The following is a 20,521-nucleotide window of genomic DNA, read 5'->3' on the forward strand; positions in this document are numbered from 1 at the left end:
AAAAAAAACAAGCAGAGTACCTAATTTCTGTCTCACTAAATGCAACAATGTCTTCAACATCACACAACAGTCGTTCATTGTTCTGTCATAAGCACTTCACACTCATGACTAACACAAAATCCATATTTTCCATCTTATGCACCACTCCTGACCGCCCCCTGGTGAGTGCTAAATAAAACTACAGCCTGCCCAACATTTACTTCCACACAATCTCCATATTATCTTTATTACACATCCTCTTTTATACACATATACATATGCATACAAATATACAGTACATGACATGTCGCATGTCCATTAACGATTACGTATTCTATAATTATGCACCATCTTCATCAGGTATCACTGGTCAAAATTCTGCTGTTAGCATAGAACAATTAATGCATTCCAATATTGCAACAGGACATCATGAGCAGGTGGTTACACAAAGTCTTAACTCAAAACAGACTGAATATGAGCATTCTTATTTGGAGTTCATACTTTGCACTGTAGAGACAACATGTCAGCAGTGTAAATACCAGAGCACTTGGTTCACTTGATGACAAAAACACTGAGATTTTTTGTATTGTGGACATGAGCTTCATGTTTGAGTCAGAGAAACAGAGGTTTGTTGATGCGGTCCAGAAATAGACGAGGTCTCCAACAACAAGATCCTCTTCATCCTGGTCCAGCCCGAAGGTGAGCGATGATTGGCTGAATGTCTGAGTGGCAGTTTCCTTGTGGACAGCTGCACTGTTCTGAAGTAGTTATGCATGCACGTACGGTCTGCGTGTTGCTTTGAGGTCCATCAGAGCCAGATCTCCTCGCTGCTTGTGCTGTTCACCTTATAGATGTAGCCCACCATCGGATATCTGGCGAAACCTGGGAACCATAGGGGAAAAGAAAACAATAGCCGCTCACTGCTGTTCCTCTGCAGCAAAAAATATAAATAATGAAAAATGCAGCAGGATCACAGCGTGTTTCCCTGACCTCTGGCGGCGTAGGCTAAAGACAGATCTTCCTCCTCCTCTTCCTCTTTCTTCTGCTCTCCCACGCTGTTCTGCTGGGCGGCCTCTCGGGCTACGAGAAGTGATACAGGAAAGATGGAGGACATAGTAGAATACTGAGAGATATGATGATGAGCTTCTTGGAGGGATAGTTTGGGGGGAAATACACTTATTTTATTCGGGCTTCAAGTTGAATGACAGAACTGATGCCGTTTTCATGGCTGTATGTTGAGATTAAATGGTACTGGCTGGAGCTAAACTGGCATAATTCATGTACTGGCACCAATGCAGCCTACTAATTAATTTAATGTGTGTAAAGTCTGGCTCATCCAACACAACCAGTAGGAAACGCTGTTAGACACATACACTTATGGAACTTGAGTTATATCTTAACTGTAATATAATCTAAATTCGAATATCAATAATTGGAAGAAGTATAAATTAGTAAAGAATTCCAGTTTTGTCTGTTTTTTTAAATCAGTTGAGGGTTACGTTAAAAGCTTATTACATGTGAGTCCTCATGTGGCAGTCATGCCTGATCAAGCAACTGATTCAAGTACCTAAGCAAGAAAAAATATTTTTTGGCCTATAATTATTTACATTGTATAAACAAAGCAAAATAATTAAATATCACTTTTTCTGTGCCACGCCAGTTTGAGTAATGGTCTCAGCCTGGCACAAGCATAAAGATTGTCTGCATTCGAAACATATGTGTAAGAAACCAACGTCTAATTACACGATCTTTATTATTTATGCAGGCTAATGTGCTGAACTACTTCTTTACGTTAAGCTACGCATTGAATTAATTGGCATTACTTGTAGAAATCAGTTTCTTTCTATCACTTTGACAATTCTTTTTTGTAAATTCTTATTTGAAAAAAAAAAAGATTGACAATGATTCATTAAAAGGGAAAAACTTCCAAGTGGGATGAATATTATTCATGGGCATTGGTAGGAATCAGCCAAAATAAATAAGTAAAAGAAACGTATTTTTGAAAACTCTTCAGCACTGACGGCAGTTTTAGAGGTGAACTGTTAATTTCTAGCACCATGTATTCTATCACCTCGATGTAATCCCTTGTAGTAGAAGACAATATTGTGTGAACCTACACAACTTTTTGAGGGGTTCCAGGTGTTGTTTAAGTCAGATGCATCCTTAGCAAGTTTTTTAAATCCTGTAAATATACAATAGGTGTAACTCGGAGGAGTTAGGCGACGATTGGCGTTGGTTTGTCTGTCTGTCTGTCTGTCTGTTAGCAACATTACTCAAAAACAGACTAAAGGATTTGGATGAAATTTTCAGGGAAGGTCAGAAATGACACAAGGACCTATTAATTAGATTTTGGCAGTGAAGCAGCTTATAGTCTGGATTCACGGATCTGTTAAAGATTTCTGTATCATTGTGAGATAGCGGCACTGTAACTATGACAACAAGTGAACACTACATCAGCTGCATGCTGACAATCACATGATTGTGATCCTACTACAAATCCACCGTTGTGGACTTATCAGGACTTATCCGTCGGAAATCATACAAGGAACAATTGATTAAATTATGGTGGTGTTTCCAAGTCCCATCAATTCCCACCACCCTACATATTTAGGTCACGCGATTCAATATCCATACGTAATGTACACATGTATAACACACGCCTGTGTTTGTGGGTACCTATATATTAAATGGCCACATACTACAGTGCCGTGATTTCTGCCATAAATTTTTTCAAGATTTCATCCGTTGGAAATGATACAACGATTGAGCAGCCTTAGCGGAGTACTGCACTCTGAGTGCTTGCTAAAATGCTGATAAACTAAGCAAAAAATGTCATATTTTGCATTTTTACATGCTCACAATTTCTGAATAATTTTCCAAAGTTACTTTAAAGTTGCTGTCCTGTCTAAATACGAAAGAACTCGTGCATGTATTAGATTGCATATTTAGAATTTTTTCCATTAAAATAATTACTTCCTACCTTAATGTTAGACATAACTTTACACTAGGGATGTCTGATAATATCGACCCACCGATGTTATCGGCTTGATATTGGCATAAAAATGTAATATCAGTCAATATCGCTATCGTTTTTTTGCCTATCATGAAAATTGATAAAATAATGCCTGGATTTCGCCGGCATTTAACAGCACCCAAATGATCACATCATCAAACTGCGTCCTGAAGTGTGTAAACAAGTGCATGGTTTAAAGTATTCCGGCACTGTGCTGGATTTCCGGCATGCGGCGCCGGCGTTTGGCTCGAAAAAAAAAAAAACAAAAGAAGAGAGGACTACATTGCCAATCATGTTCATCTACCAATGGAAGGCCCACATATATCGGTATCGGTTGGTATCAGAATCAGAAACTGAGAGTTGGACAATATCGGCATATCGGTTATCGGCAAAAAAGCCAATATCAGACATTCCTATTTTACACTGTTGTCTCCTCTATAATGTGTGGATCTGCTGCAGCTCAGCACACCAGCTCACCTACACTTCTGTTCAAACACTGTAGAATTACTCTACACTACACAATGTCAAGCTGTTATATTGGAATAACTCAGTAGAAGGTTTATTTCACTCATTAAACATGTTTTAAAAAAACACCATATAGACATGTTAACAAGGTCAAAACTTGATTTTTACTGGAAGGGGCCTTTAAAAGCTTTGTAATATGTATGAGTAAGAGTTTAGAGGCAGTTGTTCATATCCAAAATGTCAAACTGCTTCATTAAAATCCAAGGAACTATTCACTTATTAGTGGAAATGTTTCAGAAAATATGTTGAGAGCCTGCAGGCAAATTTAGCATGTTCAGCAGACTTGGTATGCACTGACTAAAATACTTTACAGGTTATGCAACCTTTCTTTCCTGTTAGTCCAACCCCATTTCACAGTCCTTTCCAGGAACATTCCTAGAACTGTAAATTGTGCGTCATTTCTTTTCAAGGAAGTCATGAGAGAAATAATAGGGCACATAAAAAAAACAAAAAAAGTCAAACCCTAGCTGTCACACATCAGAATAAGCTTGATAAGAGCATTCAGTCAAACAGCCTGCTATTCAGTGTAGTCTTTGAATAATAATACTTAAACATTTCTATTCTGTAATGCTCTATAATTTTCCTGTTACATTATTCTGCTTCTATGGAAAAAACAGTATCTGTTCGACAGCAGTCTATGAAACAGTTCATCCACCGACTAAACTAATATGCTTCTCAGTTAGCTTTCAGAATTATTTTGAGGCTAAAGACACTTCTCATTCTCTAACAGATTTGACTGATGGTGCTATTGATTACTATTAGACCAGTTGCGGCCAAATTCTTGTTTTCGGCCTGCAGTTTGTGAAAAATCTGGTTTTGAATGTGCAGAAAGTTTTCAATGAGCAGAAATCTTGCTGAGACACAAATGAGCTTCACAAAGTATTGACATGAAAAGGTTTTACTTGTACATTTAAACAAGTCACTGTCCCATATGAAAGACACTAAAGAGAACAGAGGAGTAAAGCCTATATGTGGGTTGACTCAGCAGTAATGTTTAATAAGAGAAAGTGGATCTGTGGGAGACGAAATATTTGAAAATACTGTATTGGAATACATTATACTTGAAATTGTTACCAAGTTTGTGTTTTCCTTTACACAAACAAAGATATTTACACCATAAATTGATGCAGAAAAGGAACAAATTGGTGCATAAAAATTCAATAGAATGCAAGAATTTAAGTGTTTGATGGTCTAAATTTCCTGGGGGAGAATTCACTCTCCCCCTGCTTGATTCCTGCCAATGTTCAAAGAAAACCTACACCCATGTGTGCTCCCACTACCTCTTACCTCTAACTACTGCAACACAATGCATTTGGGCTCCTGACATTCAAGGAATAATGAACCGAATAACTTGCTTGCTCTTAACAAGATCTCGGACCACAGTTTATCACATTTCTACTACAAATGCTATTGTGCTATCATTTATTTTAGGTTTTAACATGCAGTGTAGTGTATGGTAAAAGGCTCCATTTACTTTAGCATCTGTTAGCAATGGGATTCATTGTGAACAACAATGAAAATATCTGTTTTGCCTGATTTTTGGCTTTTGACTCGAAATCATTGCATGTCATGAGTTCACACATTGTATTTATCACTTGAAAAGTTCTTATTTCTCATCTACCAGGGTTATATATGGCCTGTATTTAAATGTTTCACGTACTAAATATGCTCATACTGAAATTTCTAGATTCATGTGGAGAATGTCCATACTATATCCATCCTTCAGCCACCTGCATTGGAGCTGAAGGTGTTTTGTCTTTGTTACACTATGGGCAACTCTTACCTTTTCTCAAAGTGCTGAGGTCGTTGAGCTGCATGTTGGAAGGCAGAGACATGTTCTCTCTGGGGATGTGGGTCTTATCCACTTTCTCTGTCTTCAGATTGGCTGAGTCACTGTGTGGATAATACGGAGTGATATCACACTTGGATTAAAGGTGTTATTGATCTGTAGGATGGACATAAAGTATTCCTAAGAGCAGAAAAAATGCTTTCATCAGTGCTTTCCTTCCAGTGCACTAATGTGCTGAGGTGGAAATTATGAGGTAGCATGTGGCATAAAAGGGAGTTGGAATGCAGAGACAGTGTTGGAGTGGTATAAAAGAAAAGTTGAGGAAATACAGATTCACCCAGTATGCAAACTAGAACCTACCGTACAATTGATTACTTTCAATATCGAAGTAATTTTTTTATTCTCCACAAGTTAAGGATGGATTTTTTATTTTTTTAACACATAATATCAGGATTTAAATGCTGAGAATGATCTGTATATACACCGATCAGCCACAAATTATGACCACTGACAGGTGAAGTGAATAACATTGATCATCTTGTTATAATGCAATGTTCTGCTGGGAAACCTTTAGTCCTGACGTTCATGTGGATGTTTGACATCCACCTAAACATTGCAGCTGAAGCAACCCCCAGACCCCCCCATGGCAACAGCAGTCCTTGACGCCACCCTCAGCAGGACAATGCACCCCAACACACCACAAAAACTGCTCAGGAGTAGCCCAAGGAACAGGACAGAGCTAAAGTGTTCACCTGGGTTCCACACTCCCCACATCCAAATCTTATTGAGCATCTGTGGGATAGTCCAGGATCAGCCTGATCTAGGTAGGTCCCACCCTGCAACCCACAGGACCCACAGAATTCACTGCCACCACCCCAGTACCGCAGGACATCCCCAGAGGTCCTGTGTCCATGCCCCACTGGGTTAGAGGGGTTTTAGCAGCATAAAGGAGACAAACACAATATTAGAAAGGTGGTCATAATGTTATCTCTGATCAGTGTATATTCTTTGCTTTCTTGGCAAAAGAAACTTCATTCTCAAGGCTGGATGTGAAATATGAATCCACAGCCAGTAATTTGGTATCTTAGTGAAGTAAGAAGACTGAAAAATGAGGAAACAGCTCCAAATTTGGCAACAGGCCACAAATCTACTGTACAGACTCGACAGTGCTATTAGTCTCTTTACTAACTCTCAGCAAGAAAACACATAAAAATATTTCTCAAATGTTCAATGACACAAGGCAGATTTTCCTGTTTACCTTTTCTTGGTCATCAGAATCTCCACTGGTTCGTCTGAAACACAATACAAGGAAGTCCATTAGCCTGCAGAAGAATATACCACAACTGATGCCTTCGTCACAGATTTTCCAGCTGACACAAACACACTCACCAATGGACTTGCTCTTGTTTTTTTGCATGAGGCAGAGAACTATCAGACTGAGGATGAGGAGCGCCATGAAGGCCATGGCTCCTCCAGTCACGATGCCCAGCATGGGCACCTCCACACGAGACTGCAGGAACTCTGGAGGAAAAAATAAAGAGGTTACAAAAATAATAATCCACATTTTTGATGAAGATACTAATACCACTCTCATGGCATATAAAGTTACAGCAAAGATATAGTCCACATATAACAAATCATGCCTATCAGCACCTCTAAAGCATACTATTTAACATTTTATATCTCTTTTATTACGTGTAGCAAAGTTGTGTTATGCTATGGTAGTTATGTGTTGTACGTATTTGTTAAAGGGTTCAGTGACTTTCGGTGTCTCGGTTATTTGTAGCCTGATTGTGATGACAAGATTCAAAGCAGTTTGAACATATCTAAAAAGAAATTTGACAGTTTGGTTTTGGTACTGATTAACAACATCAATATGTTCAATAGTAATTAGCCAGTTTTAGAGGTGCTGGTAAGTGTATTTTGTTGCCTATGGATGAAGCCAGGCTAGCTCATTCCTCGTGTTTCCAGTCTTTATGCTAGCTAAGCTAAGCTAACCAGTTGCTCACCAGAGCATATAAGACAGACAGACATGAGAGGGAAATAATCTGCTCAAGTAATGCTCAACAAGAAAGCAAATAAGTGATTAAATATATAACTATAATAAATTATAGTTACACTGTAAATTATTAGCTTACACTGCAAATCAGGTTCAGTTAATTCAGCTTAGAAAAATATTTCAGTTGACCGCACTTCAACAGATTAGCTTATTCAAAGTCATGTCATTAGTTGTGAAAGTATAAAACTATCAGATTTAAATTAAAGACACTTAAGAAAACAAGTTCAATAAATTTCAGATATTATGTTGAATCACATAGTTACATAGACATTGTCACAGACAGACTGCTCCCACATTCAGAGATAAATCGTAATTAGGAATGCGGAACAAGGAATGCGGCAGAGTTAGGTTACGTTCAGCATACGCTTGTCCATCTGTTAATCTGTTTGTCTGTGCACAACATTACTCAAAAACGCACACACGGATTTAAATGAAATTTTCAGGGAAGGTCAGAAATGAGACAAGGACTAAGTTATTAGATTTGGGCAGTGATGTGGCTTATAGTCTGGATCCACGGATTTGTTAAACATTTCTGTATCACTGCAAAATACCGGCACAGCCTCACTGTAACTATGACAACAAGTGAACACTACGTCAGCTGCCTACTGATGATCACATGACTGCGATCCTACTACAAATCCACTGCTGCTGACTTATTTATCAGAAATGATACGACAGACCAGCCTTGGCGGAGTACTGTGCTCACTGAGTGTTTTTCTTGTTCTTCAGGTGTAGGGACTGAATTCAACACTAATCTTTTTCATGGTTAGAACTGTATGATATTATGAAAAGCACATTTAACAATGACATCCAGCAAGTTTCCATCATGTCTGTTTTCTTAGATTACAAAAAAGAAGAGCTTTCTAACAGTGCATCTCGGGAAGTCTAATTATATGCAAGTTATGTTTCGTATGAGCTTAATTTAATGAGTTGGCTGAAGTCTCATCTGTTTATTCGTTCAACTAATAATCTTCTCAATCATCTTTTCCATTTAATTAATTACAAATGACAAAAACTCCTATATTTACATTAAATAAAGTAGAAGAGATGCATTTATTGACTAAATGGAAAATGCTTAGGAGGTGGATTTTTTTTTTTTTTAAAGCAGCACCTTCCCGTTTACCATCACTGACCTGCCAGTGTGAGGTTGTTCTGCACAGTTCCCACACTGTTGCTTGCGTTCAGTGAGATATTCCCTGATAGGCTACTGAGTGTGACCCTCAGCGTGTGATTGGTCAGCCACGGGTAGCTCCGCGAGTCCAGGATGAGGAAGTCAGAAGTGTTGGCCACCTGCTGTCCAGACTGGTCCACAAAGGTGATAGTGGCAGGTGGGTTGGACCGTACCAAGGCGAAGAGGACCAGGGAGAGGCCGGGGTCTGAGGTTTCACTGTACTGAGCGTTCACCCTGAGGATCTCTGGCTGGACTGAAACACGGAAACACTTTACTCACTGTATGAACTACAATACATAATGACCCACTTACAGCTCCTGAAACGCTTCACACACTCTACTCACACTGGACATTTAGTGTGACAGTGGCGTTGAAGCTCTCTCCAGTCCTGGGGTTTGATGCGACACACACCAGCTCCCTGTCCCACTTTCTGGCCCGCAGAGAGAAGCTGCTGTTGTGATTGGTCCCTGGTCTCATGACCTCAGAATCTTCTTTTGATGTCATCACCAGACGTCCACGATTCGGTGACGGTTCTCTCTGCGGCTCCCCATTCAGGTACCAAGTCAGCAAGGGAGGGGCACGAGGATCCCAGCCGTCTGATTGGCAGTTGAACCTGTGCGTCATGTTCTCCTGCAGAGTCAGAGCTGCCCGGTGCCATCCGTCAATTTTGGGGGCGGGCCCAATTGCACCTGCGAGCACGAAATTATTGTTGACATAAGTAAGCTGTGTGGACAAAATATTAAACATTTGTTTACATTTCTCTCTGAAAAATGACGACACCTAAACCTGCAGTGTTTCTTGGGGCAGCTCCACTGGGTGCTCAAAGAAGTCCGATTACATGGAAGTCTTTAAGAAAATAGCCTTACTTCTAAGCAGTTTTGTGGTATTTTTATGGTCTCAATTGATAGTTTCAAGTCTTTTTCAATACAACATGATGTTCATTTTGTAAATTATGATCCCATTTAGAGCAAACCAAAAAATAAAGCAGTCTATGATTTAGAGCAGGGCTACTATGTGATTGACAAGTCGCTCCTGTATTGGTGTCCTCAAGTTCTGAGTCAGATCTAATCCTCATCCAGTACGTTAAGTCACAGGAGACCAAGGCAACAACTGGCAAATTCCAAAGTTAAAGCTTCAAAAACATAGTTCACAAACCAGTAGATGGCATACATCCATCTTTTACATGTTGAACCTTTCTCCACCCACCATTGTGACTTCTACAAACTGGTGGGTTGGCCCTCCCGTTACACCTCCAGCACTGGCTTTTACTCATCTACAAGATCCTATCAGGGAAGACACCTCAATACCTCTCCAACCTCCTGCACCCCTCCCATAACAACTACCACCTGAGGTCCAGTGATCTCATAATATAACACTATCTCTCCCCAAGGTTCGCATTGTCTTTGGCCGGAATTCCTTTCGTTTTGCTGCAGCAATCGATTGGAATTCCCTCCAAAAATCTCTCAAACTGTCATCTCTTCCATCACTTTTCATGTTTAAGCAGAAGCTGCAGCAGACCCTAGCTGACTCCTGCACATGCTGTTTCTCACTGAATTGCTAGCATTAATCTAGGTTGTTTTTAATCTCTGTTTAAATACTTGTGTGTCCAGGTCATCACTGTAAATGAGAAACTGTTCTCACCTGATCCTACCTGGTAAAATGAAGAATTAAAAAAGAAATAAATAAAAATTTTATCTGATTTATATGCAAACGTTCAGGTATTTAGCTTGTTACCTTCAAAAAGAGACAGTTTACCTGATGTTAAACCTTGTTCTGCAGTTGTGTCTTGTATGAAAATTGTTCATTTTGAAATGAATGCCGAACAACAGGCCAAAAACATCAGGTGTTATAGTACAACAAGTTACAGTTGTTGTGTGTCTTACCTGTCCAGGACAAGGCCAGTGTGTGGAAGAACACGACTGCAGAGCCCGATGTCCACCTCCGAAGACAATCCATACTGGCCCAGTGGAGCACCACACACACTTCTACCTGCTTGGAGAAGAAATCACATAATTCTGTCAGTTGAGACAATCTTTCACGTAACTCATAATTAAAAAACTAAATGTGGTAGCACAGAGTAGCAAGGATGGCAAATTTAACATTTGGAAAACTCGGTAGAATGGTGTCTGAAAAGGAAATAAAACTGAGCAATGTCACTGAAAAATGAAGACAATAAAGTGAAAATCTGTAAGTAAAATAAGTGTTTACAGCAGATTTTTGCAGCATGCTCCGCATTTCTTGCAGCTTGAGGCTACAACAGGGGCGATTAGTATGCCCGATACAGGGATTAAATGCTAAGGCCTTGTCAGCATGTTAGCATATCACAGTAAAGTGTGCATAGTGCTAAAGTGCTAAATCGCCATAACTGATTATGTGGAAATACACCCATTCACCTTCTTGAGATGAAAACATTGGCACCATTCTAATGTCAGGCTGCTAAATATGAAGCCTCTGCTACTAAGTCCTCGTAAGTACACCTCTCCAAAGGTAACCAAATTTGCCTAACCTACTGGCAACATGTTAACTGCACAGACTTGAGAACAGTATCGACCTTCTCATGTAACTCTCAGCAAGAAAGCAAACAAATGTATTTCTCAAAATATTGATCTGTTCCCTCAAAGGTCGCATATGGTGAAAATCCATTTTTATTGTGTTTTCTGGTTATTATGAACTTGGGGGTGTAGATAAAAAGTAGTTAAATAGAAACATTGATTTCTGCAGTTCCTCAAGCCCCTCCACAACTAGATTCACAAGCCAGAAAGATTTTTACTGAACTGTTACGTACCAAACTTTGCTCAAAAACCTTTCTGTTGCTTCCAGGTGAGACATTCGGAATGAGCAGCTGCCTTTCAATTTGCCAGGTTTATCTGCTTTTAAGAGCTGCTCCTGCTAACTATAAAATCAGTTGGAACCACAAGTGAAGCTCACCAAATGATCTGCTGTTCGCTAAAAGCAAAAGTCTTCATGAACTTCCAGCAATACTTGTATTTTTGATAGCAATGTCCCCACAACAATAGAAAAATGCTTAGTGTTGCATGTTGTGCAGCTAATGTGGCTAACGTTACCATTAGCTTTGACCGGTTTCCGGAGGTTGGAGCTTTGCAGAAACTATAATGTTGAGGGAGTCGGACAGTCAGAGATGCTGGAAGTTTTAAGACGGATTTGAAACCAATAAACAAGGAACAAATTTGCTACTTTGTTTTCATGTTATCTGCAACCGAAACTCAGCCAGTGTTTACATCTGTATGCTTCTCTCCTGCTCTCTGTGCTCACATCTACCACATTTTGATACATCTGAATTCCCAACTGAGATATTCTCATTTATGTATTTTTTCTGTTTAAGACAACAGAACAAGTATGAAATAGTGAATGAAATAAAACACAATTATCACTACATGTTAACCATGTAATATTTAAAGCTATTTTCAAGATGCAGTTCTGCAATGCTAAATAAAAAAAAAGATTTTATTACCATAACACTGTCTAAAAAAACTCATACGCATTGATTTAAAACAACAGCTACACTTATATTTCCATTTCAAATGATTGCTCAGAGAGAAAGCTGGAAGCGATAAACACACTGAGTCTTCTTTCTGAGGGCTGCATGGATAGTAGCAGCTCAGCTGCATTTAAAGCTACATTCAAATCAGGAGTTAGATAGTCATAGTAAAATGAACCATCTTTGCAGTATTTTGAGCTGAAATTTTGCAGGGTATATTCTGGGGACACATGAGACTGGAATTATTTTGTGCAAATAGGGCACAATGGAACCCTTAAATGAGTCTTCGGCAACAGTATGTATAAGGTTAGTGCACCCCAGTCTCTAATTGTTGATAGTACAGTTGCATTGTGGTTAATATAGGTGCAGGTTTTGACAAGGAACAGGAGGTTGTGGAATAAAGCATTTTTTCTGTGATTCTGTTTCATCAGTTTAGATACTTTGACATCAAATTGACTCAAATCATCGGGGAAAATGTAAGGATGACGGTTGTGGTTAGGTTTAAAGACATATAGATTTTAATCCACTATAGAGATTAACCTACCAGGGCAGAGGCACGAAAAGTCAACTTTCAATCCAATGGAATAAAGACAAAAACAAAGCACACGAGACAGAGACGGTGACATGCCTCTCACTCTTCAATAATTCATTGCCTGTCTAGCTTTGATTTGCAGACTTATCCCACCAATACAATACAAAGCATCACAGGCCTGCTTGGATCGATGCACACGCACATACAGTAATAGCAAAGAATGAGTAACGTCTGATGCTTGCTTTGCTTGCTGTGTGGGTCACGTGGTCTGTGTGAGCACCTTGGACGAAAGCAGGAACTGAACCTTCAAGGAAGCACACACAATCCTACATATATGCACATGACAATTCTTAAAACACATGCACATGATAGAGTTGACAGCTCTTAGCGCTCAGGTTGAGGATGCTTGATGCTTTTGCACTGACACTCAGGGAAATGTGAGGCAGCAAAGGGCTATACATTACAGTGTAGGTGTACACACATATACACACACACACACACACACACACACACACACACATAATGCGCCTTGTGAAGCTGCATGCAGATGTGTGCACTTAAATACAGAAAGAAAGTCCTCTGTAAAGCGCGCACAGCATTACCTCAGCCCTGTCTGCAGATGCCGTTGTGATTCAGCCTGCTGGAGCTCCATGGCAGCAGAGGAGGAGAGCAGCAGAGGAGGGAGAGTGAAGGATGGTGGTGACAGCGGAGAGATGAGAGGCAGCCCTCCCTGACTCAGTTGCTTTCCCATCTGCGTACACTCATACACTTACACACACACACACACACACACACAGAGACACACACAGGGCTCTCTGCAGGATACAGCAACCTCCAGTAGCAGCGTTCACTAGCTGGCAGCGGCTGGCAAGGCTGGCTGACGCAGGCAGTCACGGTGTCGCCACTCCAAGGAGTAGAGAGTGAGAAAGGAGGAGGGAGGGAGGGAGGGAGAAGAGGAGATGGAGATGGAGATGAGGGAAGAGAAGAGGGTGAAGGCGAGGAAAAGAGCAGAGGGTGTAGAGAGAGAAGGAAAGGAAGCGAGATGAGAGTGGGCACAGAGTCGTGAGGGAAGAAATGAGAGCTGGTGTGGTTGAGGAGAGGAGAGGAGAGGAGAGGAGAGGAGAGGAGAGGAGAGGAGAGGAGAGGAGAGGAGGGGAGGGGAGGGGAGGGGAGGGGAGGGGAGGGGAGGGGAGGGGAGGGGAGGGGAGGGGAGAGGAGAGGAGAGGAGAGGAGAGGAGAGGAGAGGAGAGGAGAGGAGAGGAGAGGAGAGGAGAGGAGAGGAGAGGAGAGGAGAGGAGAGGAGATCTAGCATTTAATGTGAGGACTACATTGTCAGCTCAGTGAGATAAACGCATCTTTTCCCCTGTCATCCATCATTTCCGTCCATTATCAGGCATGTTACTGTAACTCTATGATCTACAAACAGACACGGAACAAGGTTCACCACTGTCTGAGCTCAATTACTTCAGACTGAAAAGCCTCCGCAGTGCAGCTGTACAGACCAGAGCAGCAGCATGCAGAGCACTGCAGCCAAAAGGCAGACAAAAGAAACAAGCTCGAAGAGCAGGTAAATGTCTCTGTGCTCAGCTCAAACTGTGAGATATAGAGAGAATACATCACTCTTAAGGACATATTGCCATTTTGATTTTTATTGAATTTGCTTATTGTAAATACTACTTGGGTTTGTTTGGGTTGTTTGAGGATAAAGGCTTTTAATCCCTTGAACTCTGTCCCAAGTTCATCTCTGCCTGGAAAATATCTTTCAATGGAAAACCCAATTAGCTATGCATCTAGGAAATGCTGCATAACCGTGGAATAAAAACCATCACATTGCAATTAGAGCCTCGCTAGTATATCGGCTTATATCATCTTACTGCAGATATATCAGCACTGGTGCATATATCCGTCAGAGTAACAAGAATAACAACAAACTGCAGAACCAAAGGATGGAGATCAATGAGAAACAATGTCACCATTACATAGTTTGTCCATTAAAGAGCTCAAACTTTATTTTAATTTCCCAGTAATGCATTATGATTTGTTATCTGTGCAAAAATAAAACTTTTAAGTCACACTATATTGTGTAGTAATCTCCCAAAGCAGCATGGACTTACACGTTATCTTTCAAAAATAATCACCACTAAACAACAGTCACTGCAGTAATGGTGGGAAAAACAAATCTAAAATGCTAGAAACATGAATGATAAGAGCCACGTAATGTGGATCAAGACAGTATTTAAATCCTTTTACTGAAGTGTGTTGTAGATTGAATTCTAAATGGATAAAATATGGCAACATTTCAACAAACTGACTGAAATCAGCCATTTACAAGAATGTTAAGGCTATTTGCAATGGCACTCCAAACTGTGGTCAGGTGCATCCTGTTTTCTCTAATTATCCATGATACAACATCTTTGCAGAAAACTGATCTGAATTAAGGTAGTTTAGAAACATACCTGTGTATGTAGAGTCTCATAATTCACATTGCATGTGAGAACCGAAACAAAGTCATGAAATCCAAAAAACTCTTGGTAGACTTTCGAGGTAAACATTTTTGACAAAGCATAAATCAGTGCAAAGGTATAAATGGTCTTTAAAGCTTTGAGTGCTCTTAGGAGCAGTTTTATTTATTTAATTAGTTTATTTGACAGGGACCATGTACAGAAGAACATTAAACACAAGGTAAAGATCCTCTGTACCAAATTAAAGCATACTCGCTAGTTTCCTTCTGTAGTCCCTGGAGCATTCAAATGTTGTGAAACAAAAGAAGTTTGGAAAAACTAAGATTCTTCCTGGCGTTGGCCGTCCAGCAGAGTATAAGAATGGCTGAGTGAGAAGGGCATCGGACAAGGGTGTGACCAAATTGTGGCTCTGAGAGATCTTCGGAGGTTCTCTGCAAAGATGGGCACAACAGCTGGAAGATCCACCATCTCTATAACACTATTAATTAGGTCTTCATGGTAGAGCAGCTAGAGGAGCCACCTTTGACCTTTTGTCCTCATTAAGTCCAATAAATTCATTAATGTGGTCTGAACACCTTCTGAAATGACAGCAGCAGGTAACACAAAGACACACAAGTCAAACTTTTTAAATTATTTCTTTATTTATATATATTTATTTATTCATCTCAGTTTGGTTGATATTCTTTTTAATCGTTGTTGCACTTTAGTATTTTTGTACTCAACAGAAATGAACATAAAAACAACAACAAAAAAGAGACAAAAAATAAAAATGAACCAATAGAAAACAAAATAAACCTAAGAAACAGGAGTGGAGCAGAGAGCTGGCTTGCTGGGATGGAGAGAAAAGACAGAAGTCAGGGATAGAAGAGTTAAGACAGAAAAAATAGGGAGGGAAAGGGGGTCAATCTGATCAGGCAGAAGATGTGTGTGAAGCAGCTCTATTACTTCTGAATCATGTGCAGTGCTTTCCATTCCCTTCAGCCGTCCCTTCTTGTGTCGATCTGCTCCCCCCTCCACACACATATATCTGAAATAACTGTGGCACTGGTCACATTACAGTAGACAAGGTGGAGCCTTGTACTGCTGTGGGACAACAGGCTTACAATGTCTTCCATTCCAATCATTTCCCTCCATTATACCTGACAAGTCCTCAATCCTTTCTCTTTCAGTTCTTGGTTTTGGCTTGAGGAAAAACAACAACAGGGAGACAGATCTGAAAGAGGAATGAATGAGAACCAGAGGGAGAACTGAGTTAGAATGGAAGAGATGGAGCAGAGAACACATCAGATCAAAGCCCACTGTCACTATTTACCCCGATACAAACTCTTGTTTGAGAGATTCCAATTTACTGCAAAAAACAAAAAAACTCACCACAATGAGTCTGAACGAGAGTGAATGTTGGTAAACAGGATGTGACATGCTGCAAATGGAAAGCACAAGTGCTGCATGACACCATCTGCAGCTCTCAGGTGTATATAGCATACAGTATGTCGACCGTGCATCCAGGTATTGTGGTATCTGACCTTTATAAACACATACAAGTGGAGCTTTATTCTTTGCACCATAGTCTTTAGCTGGCCCATTATTGATTCAATATCCAGGAGTATTGTATATGGGAGGATAGATAGAGGTTGAACAATAAAGTAAATTTAAAAAAAAAAAAAAAAAACTGGAAGAAAAAGGGAGGTTCAGTCCTCTACTGTGGTCCCCAGTGTGCTGTAGCCTCCATCTGACTGTGCTGTGTGATTCAGCAGAGGGCACAGACCTTGGGAAACATGTTTAAGACGGGCACAAACCTGCCCTGCTCTGACCACAACCTTGTATTCCTTTGTTGTTGAAGGATTCAAATAATCCATTCCTATGGTCACCTCCTGAAATGTTTCCCTTTTACAGTTTGGAGGTGTGTCCAGGTGTATCCAACCATGACAGGATCCTTAAACTGTTCATGAAATGCAGCCATCGCCTCCTCCCATCTTCCACTCAACAAAACGAGGCAGATAAGTTAAAAGAAAACCAAAAGAAAGGAGAGGGGGTAGCTGAAGGTGTAGGTTCCTCCTTGGTTGTCATAGTAACAAGGATAGCTTGGGAGGAGGGGGCCATGTCCGTAAGGCGCCATCAGATCAGAAGCCGATGTAGTAAAAGATGGTGGGAGGATCACAGCAGACAGGTAGGGCAGCAAGAGGGAGAAAAAGAGGTGGGTTTGTCCGTCTCCACACTTGTGATGTTTAGGATGATATGTCAGCTATTTTACAAGTTATTCCCTCGTTTTTTGTCTTTTTTTTTGTTTGTTTTTTAGAGTGTCAAGTCTCTGTAGCACCCAAACCAACCCAGACAAAGCCCAAAGCCTGACCCTGTATAGCCTGCCACAACTACCCCAGTAACAGAAAACAGGCCCAACATCAACAAGAATGACAGTCACAACAACATCAATTGAAATGATACTTTAAAAAGCAACACAAAATAATTACTCTCCTCTTATTCAAGTGTCTTGATATAATAATATTAAAACAAATAAGAACAATCGTTTTTACGACACAGAAAGAGCAGTCTCTCTTCTCTCTGTCCTCTTTTGGCTAGAAATCTCAAGATTCATAAAACGAAAATGAAAACATTTCGAAGACATCCAAAAATACAAATGATAAACAATACCAATATAAAAAAGCCTCCCCAACAACATCTAAAAACAAAAACAGAACCAAAAGAAAAAAAAAATGATACAGAAATTGCAATAGCGTTCTATACATGGCATCACTGTACAAGGAAAGGAGCAAATGTCTGGTATAACTACCCACAATGCAATACACTGTCACTGACATGGGAAAGGAGGATGAAGAACACAAGATAGGGAAGTTTAGGGTTGGAGGAGATGGGAAGGGTGGAAATGGAAAGCAGGGAAACAGTGTGGAAGAGAGCAAGGAACTGCGAGGAGGGTTGGAAACAGACGGAGGATAGCTTGAACCGAAAGTGCAGAATTACTTAAGTAATTTAACAAGAATGTTGTCTTCCTTGCAACACAGAACTGTTTTCCTTTAATAATAATAATAATAATATTCATTATAATAAAACTTCTTTTACAGAAAACAGTAATAACAATAAGAGTAACAATATTGACCATAATGCCTACATGGACATTAGCCATAAAAATGAATTTTAAAATAAAACAAAAACAAAAGAAAGAAAATGAATGCCAGAGCAAAAGAAAAAAAAAAGAAAAAAGAGAGCTGGTTTGTCCTGTGCGATGTCACTGAGCTCCATCTTTGGATAGAGCGGTTTTGTTGCTCGGTTGGAGCCTGACCCAAAACACCCGCCACCCGGCCCGAAAGGCGCCACCGCTGCTGAGATTTCAGCCCGCTCCGGAATGATCTGCTGCAGGACAGCAGGAGGGGGGAGAGAGGGAGGAGCAGACTGAACTCCATAGACACCATTCCCCCTTGGCTCACTCCTTTCTTCTCAGTCACGCACACAGTCACGCATACACACTCACACCTAATGTGAATACTTTGGGTTTGCGGCAGCAGTGTGTATGTTTCTTTGCGTCGTTGGACTCCATGTTCTTGCAAGTATTACTGTATCAATGCATTGGCCAGTCAGGCACGTAATGAAGTATGCCAACAGTTAGGGTGAGAAGGGGAGGTTTAGGTCAGGGCTGCAGGTGGGAGTGGGGGTGGGAGGGGTGGTCCGGGTTTGCAGAGGGAGGAGGTGAGGGGGGTCGAGTCGAAAGAGGGAGGAGTGGAACCCCAGTCTACCCGCGATGGGAGGTGAAAAGACGAGACAACCTGCGACAATGAGCGCCGGATGTCTGTGCAGAAAATGCTGGCACTTTGACCTTTGAAGCTCCGAGGTCCCACCTGTGACCCCCATCCCCTCTAAAGTCTACACCCACCCACACTCCCCCTCTCTCGCGCAGACTGCCCTCCCAGGGACAGATGGAGACAGACAGATGGACAGAGAGTGCCCCTGCTTGGGCAGACGACGGTGGTTTGGCGTGATGCTGCTCAACTCAAGTCAACACAACTCAGGATGGCTGATATGGACCGATGTACACAGGATACACCCGTTCCTACAGCAGCACAGAGGGAAAGAACCAGCGGTTAATATTTCAGTGCATCGTTTTGCCTCTACTATCACGACTACAACTGGAAAAATGACCTTTGAGTAATTTTAGTCCATTGAATACTGAGCTGATGAACTACTCAATCATTTTATGTTTGCTGATTGTGTTTATTTATACATAATTTAAATTACAGGGGGTCCTTGGTTTACGAAGTCATCGACCTACGGCGTTTCGTTGTTACGTCGGAACTGGTTATGTGGAACTAGTTGGCGAGCGGAGTGGATGAATACGTCGTCACGTGGTGCTATAAGATGGCTTTGTTTACATTCTCTGGTTGTACACCACCTTAGATTGTGCTGCATTCGCTAACTTTTTGCCCTTCATTATGGTTGAAAGTCTTAAGCCAGACTCTTCTGATGGCAGTGCTTCAAAAAAGAAAGTCATCTTCATGTGTGCTGTTTTCACTGCAATGTAAAAGCTGCAGCTATCCAACAACATTAGAGTGAGAACAGCAACAAAAACAGAATAAAACAACATAAATACATGTAAATAAATCCTTTTAACTTAACCAGTAAGTCCAAAAATGAAGTTAATTACTCATGACATTACCTCTTTGATGTTTAGAAAGTAAAGATCTGTGCATCCTGAAAAGCACACACGTGTGCAAAGCTACACATCAAAATAGCGGACGGGAAGTGACAACTGTCAACAGACAAACGCTTTTTCAAAATAAAAGTAAATCGATAATTCTGCCTTAAGGGTAACATCTCATGGACGTGAAATAAGATGTAATAAAACACTCGGAAGGGCAGCGGTGGCGCAATGGTTAAGTTCTGAACTACTGATCTGAAGGTCAGAGGTTCAAACCCCAATGTGGCCACTGTCGGGCCCTTGAGCAAGGCCCTTAACCCTTCCTGCTCCCAGGACGCTGTACCAAGGTTGACCCTGTGCTCTGACCCCCCCCCCGCCCACCCCCCAATTGGGGGGATATGCGAAAAACAATGAATAAAGGTAGGAAAGGAAAGAAAACACCAATGGACATTGGCATTATTAGATTAAGTTGTAAAAACAGTGCAACATATTCGGTTATCTTCTTGTAAAATGACTCCTACATGCATGAAAGTCATTGTCATTTGTGACTTTTATGAAGAACTGATCAATATCGTGATGCATGTAGCGCCTTCACTTACATCGTCATCGGATTTCCGACTTATGGCGAAAATTGACTTATATCGATCTGTAGGAACAAAGCTCTGATGTAAGTCAAGGACCCTCTGTACTTTGTTTTCACTTGAACAGTCTTTGGGAGTCTTAAACAGCTGATTGTTGTCTAAAAGCCCAGTTGCCGCTCCAGAGGTTCATGTAGTGAAAGCAAAACGTAAAAAGATCAAAGTGGGTTAACACTGTTCTTAAACACTGGAGTAAACAAACTGTTAAA

The 20,521-nt window shown here is 40.8% G+C and overlaps 2 protein-coding genes across 5 annotated transcripts in view; both read right to left on the bottom strand.

Annotated features, from left to right (window-relative positions):
• Positions 1 to 195: 195 nt before the first annotated feature.
• Positions 196 to 13,667, bottom strand: LOC111574531 (transmembrane protein 25). 2 transcript variants are annotated; one of them, XM_035952317.2, is made up of 9 exons: positions 13,170 to 13,667; positions 10,420 to 10,525; positions 8,881 to 9,225; positions 8,499 to 8,789; positions 6,696 to 6,827; positions 6,565 to 6,598; positions 5,301 to 5,410; positions 970 to 1,059; positions 196 to 861 (listed from the first exon to the last, which is right to left on the bottom strand). In XM_035952317.2, exons 2-9 carry the CDS (start codon positions 10,490 to 10,492, stop codon positions 788 to 790), a joined length of 1,149 nt encoding a protein of 382 aa, XP_035808210.1. In that variant the 5' UTR covers positions 10,493 to 10,525; positions 13,170 to 13,667; the 3' UTR covers positions 196 to 787. The 2 variants fall into 2 exon arrangements, with proteins under 2 accessions (XP_035808210.1, XP_023134944.1); XM_023279176.3 differs by having other exon boundaries at positions 10,420 to 10,528.
• Positions 13,668 to 15,648: 1,981 nt separating this feature from the next.
• Positions 15,649 to 20,521, bottom strand: part of sik3 (SIK family kinase 3) — a 39,731-nt gene continuing 34,858 nt past the window's right edge. For all 3 annotated transcript variants that reach the window (XM_023279141.3, XM_023279144.3, XM_023279143.3), the window contains one exon: positions 15,649 to 19,089. The gene's annotated coding sequence lies outside the window, so the exon portion shown is untranslated. The remainder of the gene's footprint in view (positions 19,090 to 20,521) is intronic.

Source organism: Amphiprion ocellaris, chromosome 7 (genome assembly GCF_022539595.1).
Source record: "Amphiprion ocellaris isolate individual 3 ecotype Okinawa chromosome 7, ASM2253959v1, whole genome shotgun sequence".
In the NCBI taxonomy this organism is placed as follows: domain Eukaryota; kingdom Metazoa; phylum Chordata; class Actinopteri; family Pomacentridae; genus Amphiprion; species Amphiprion ocellaris.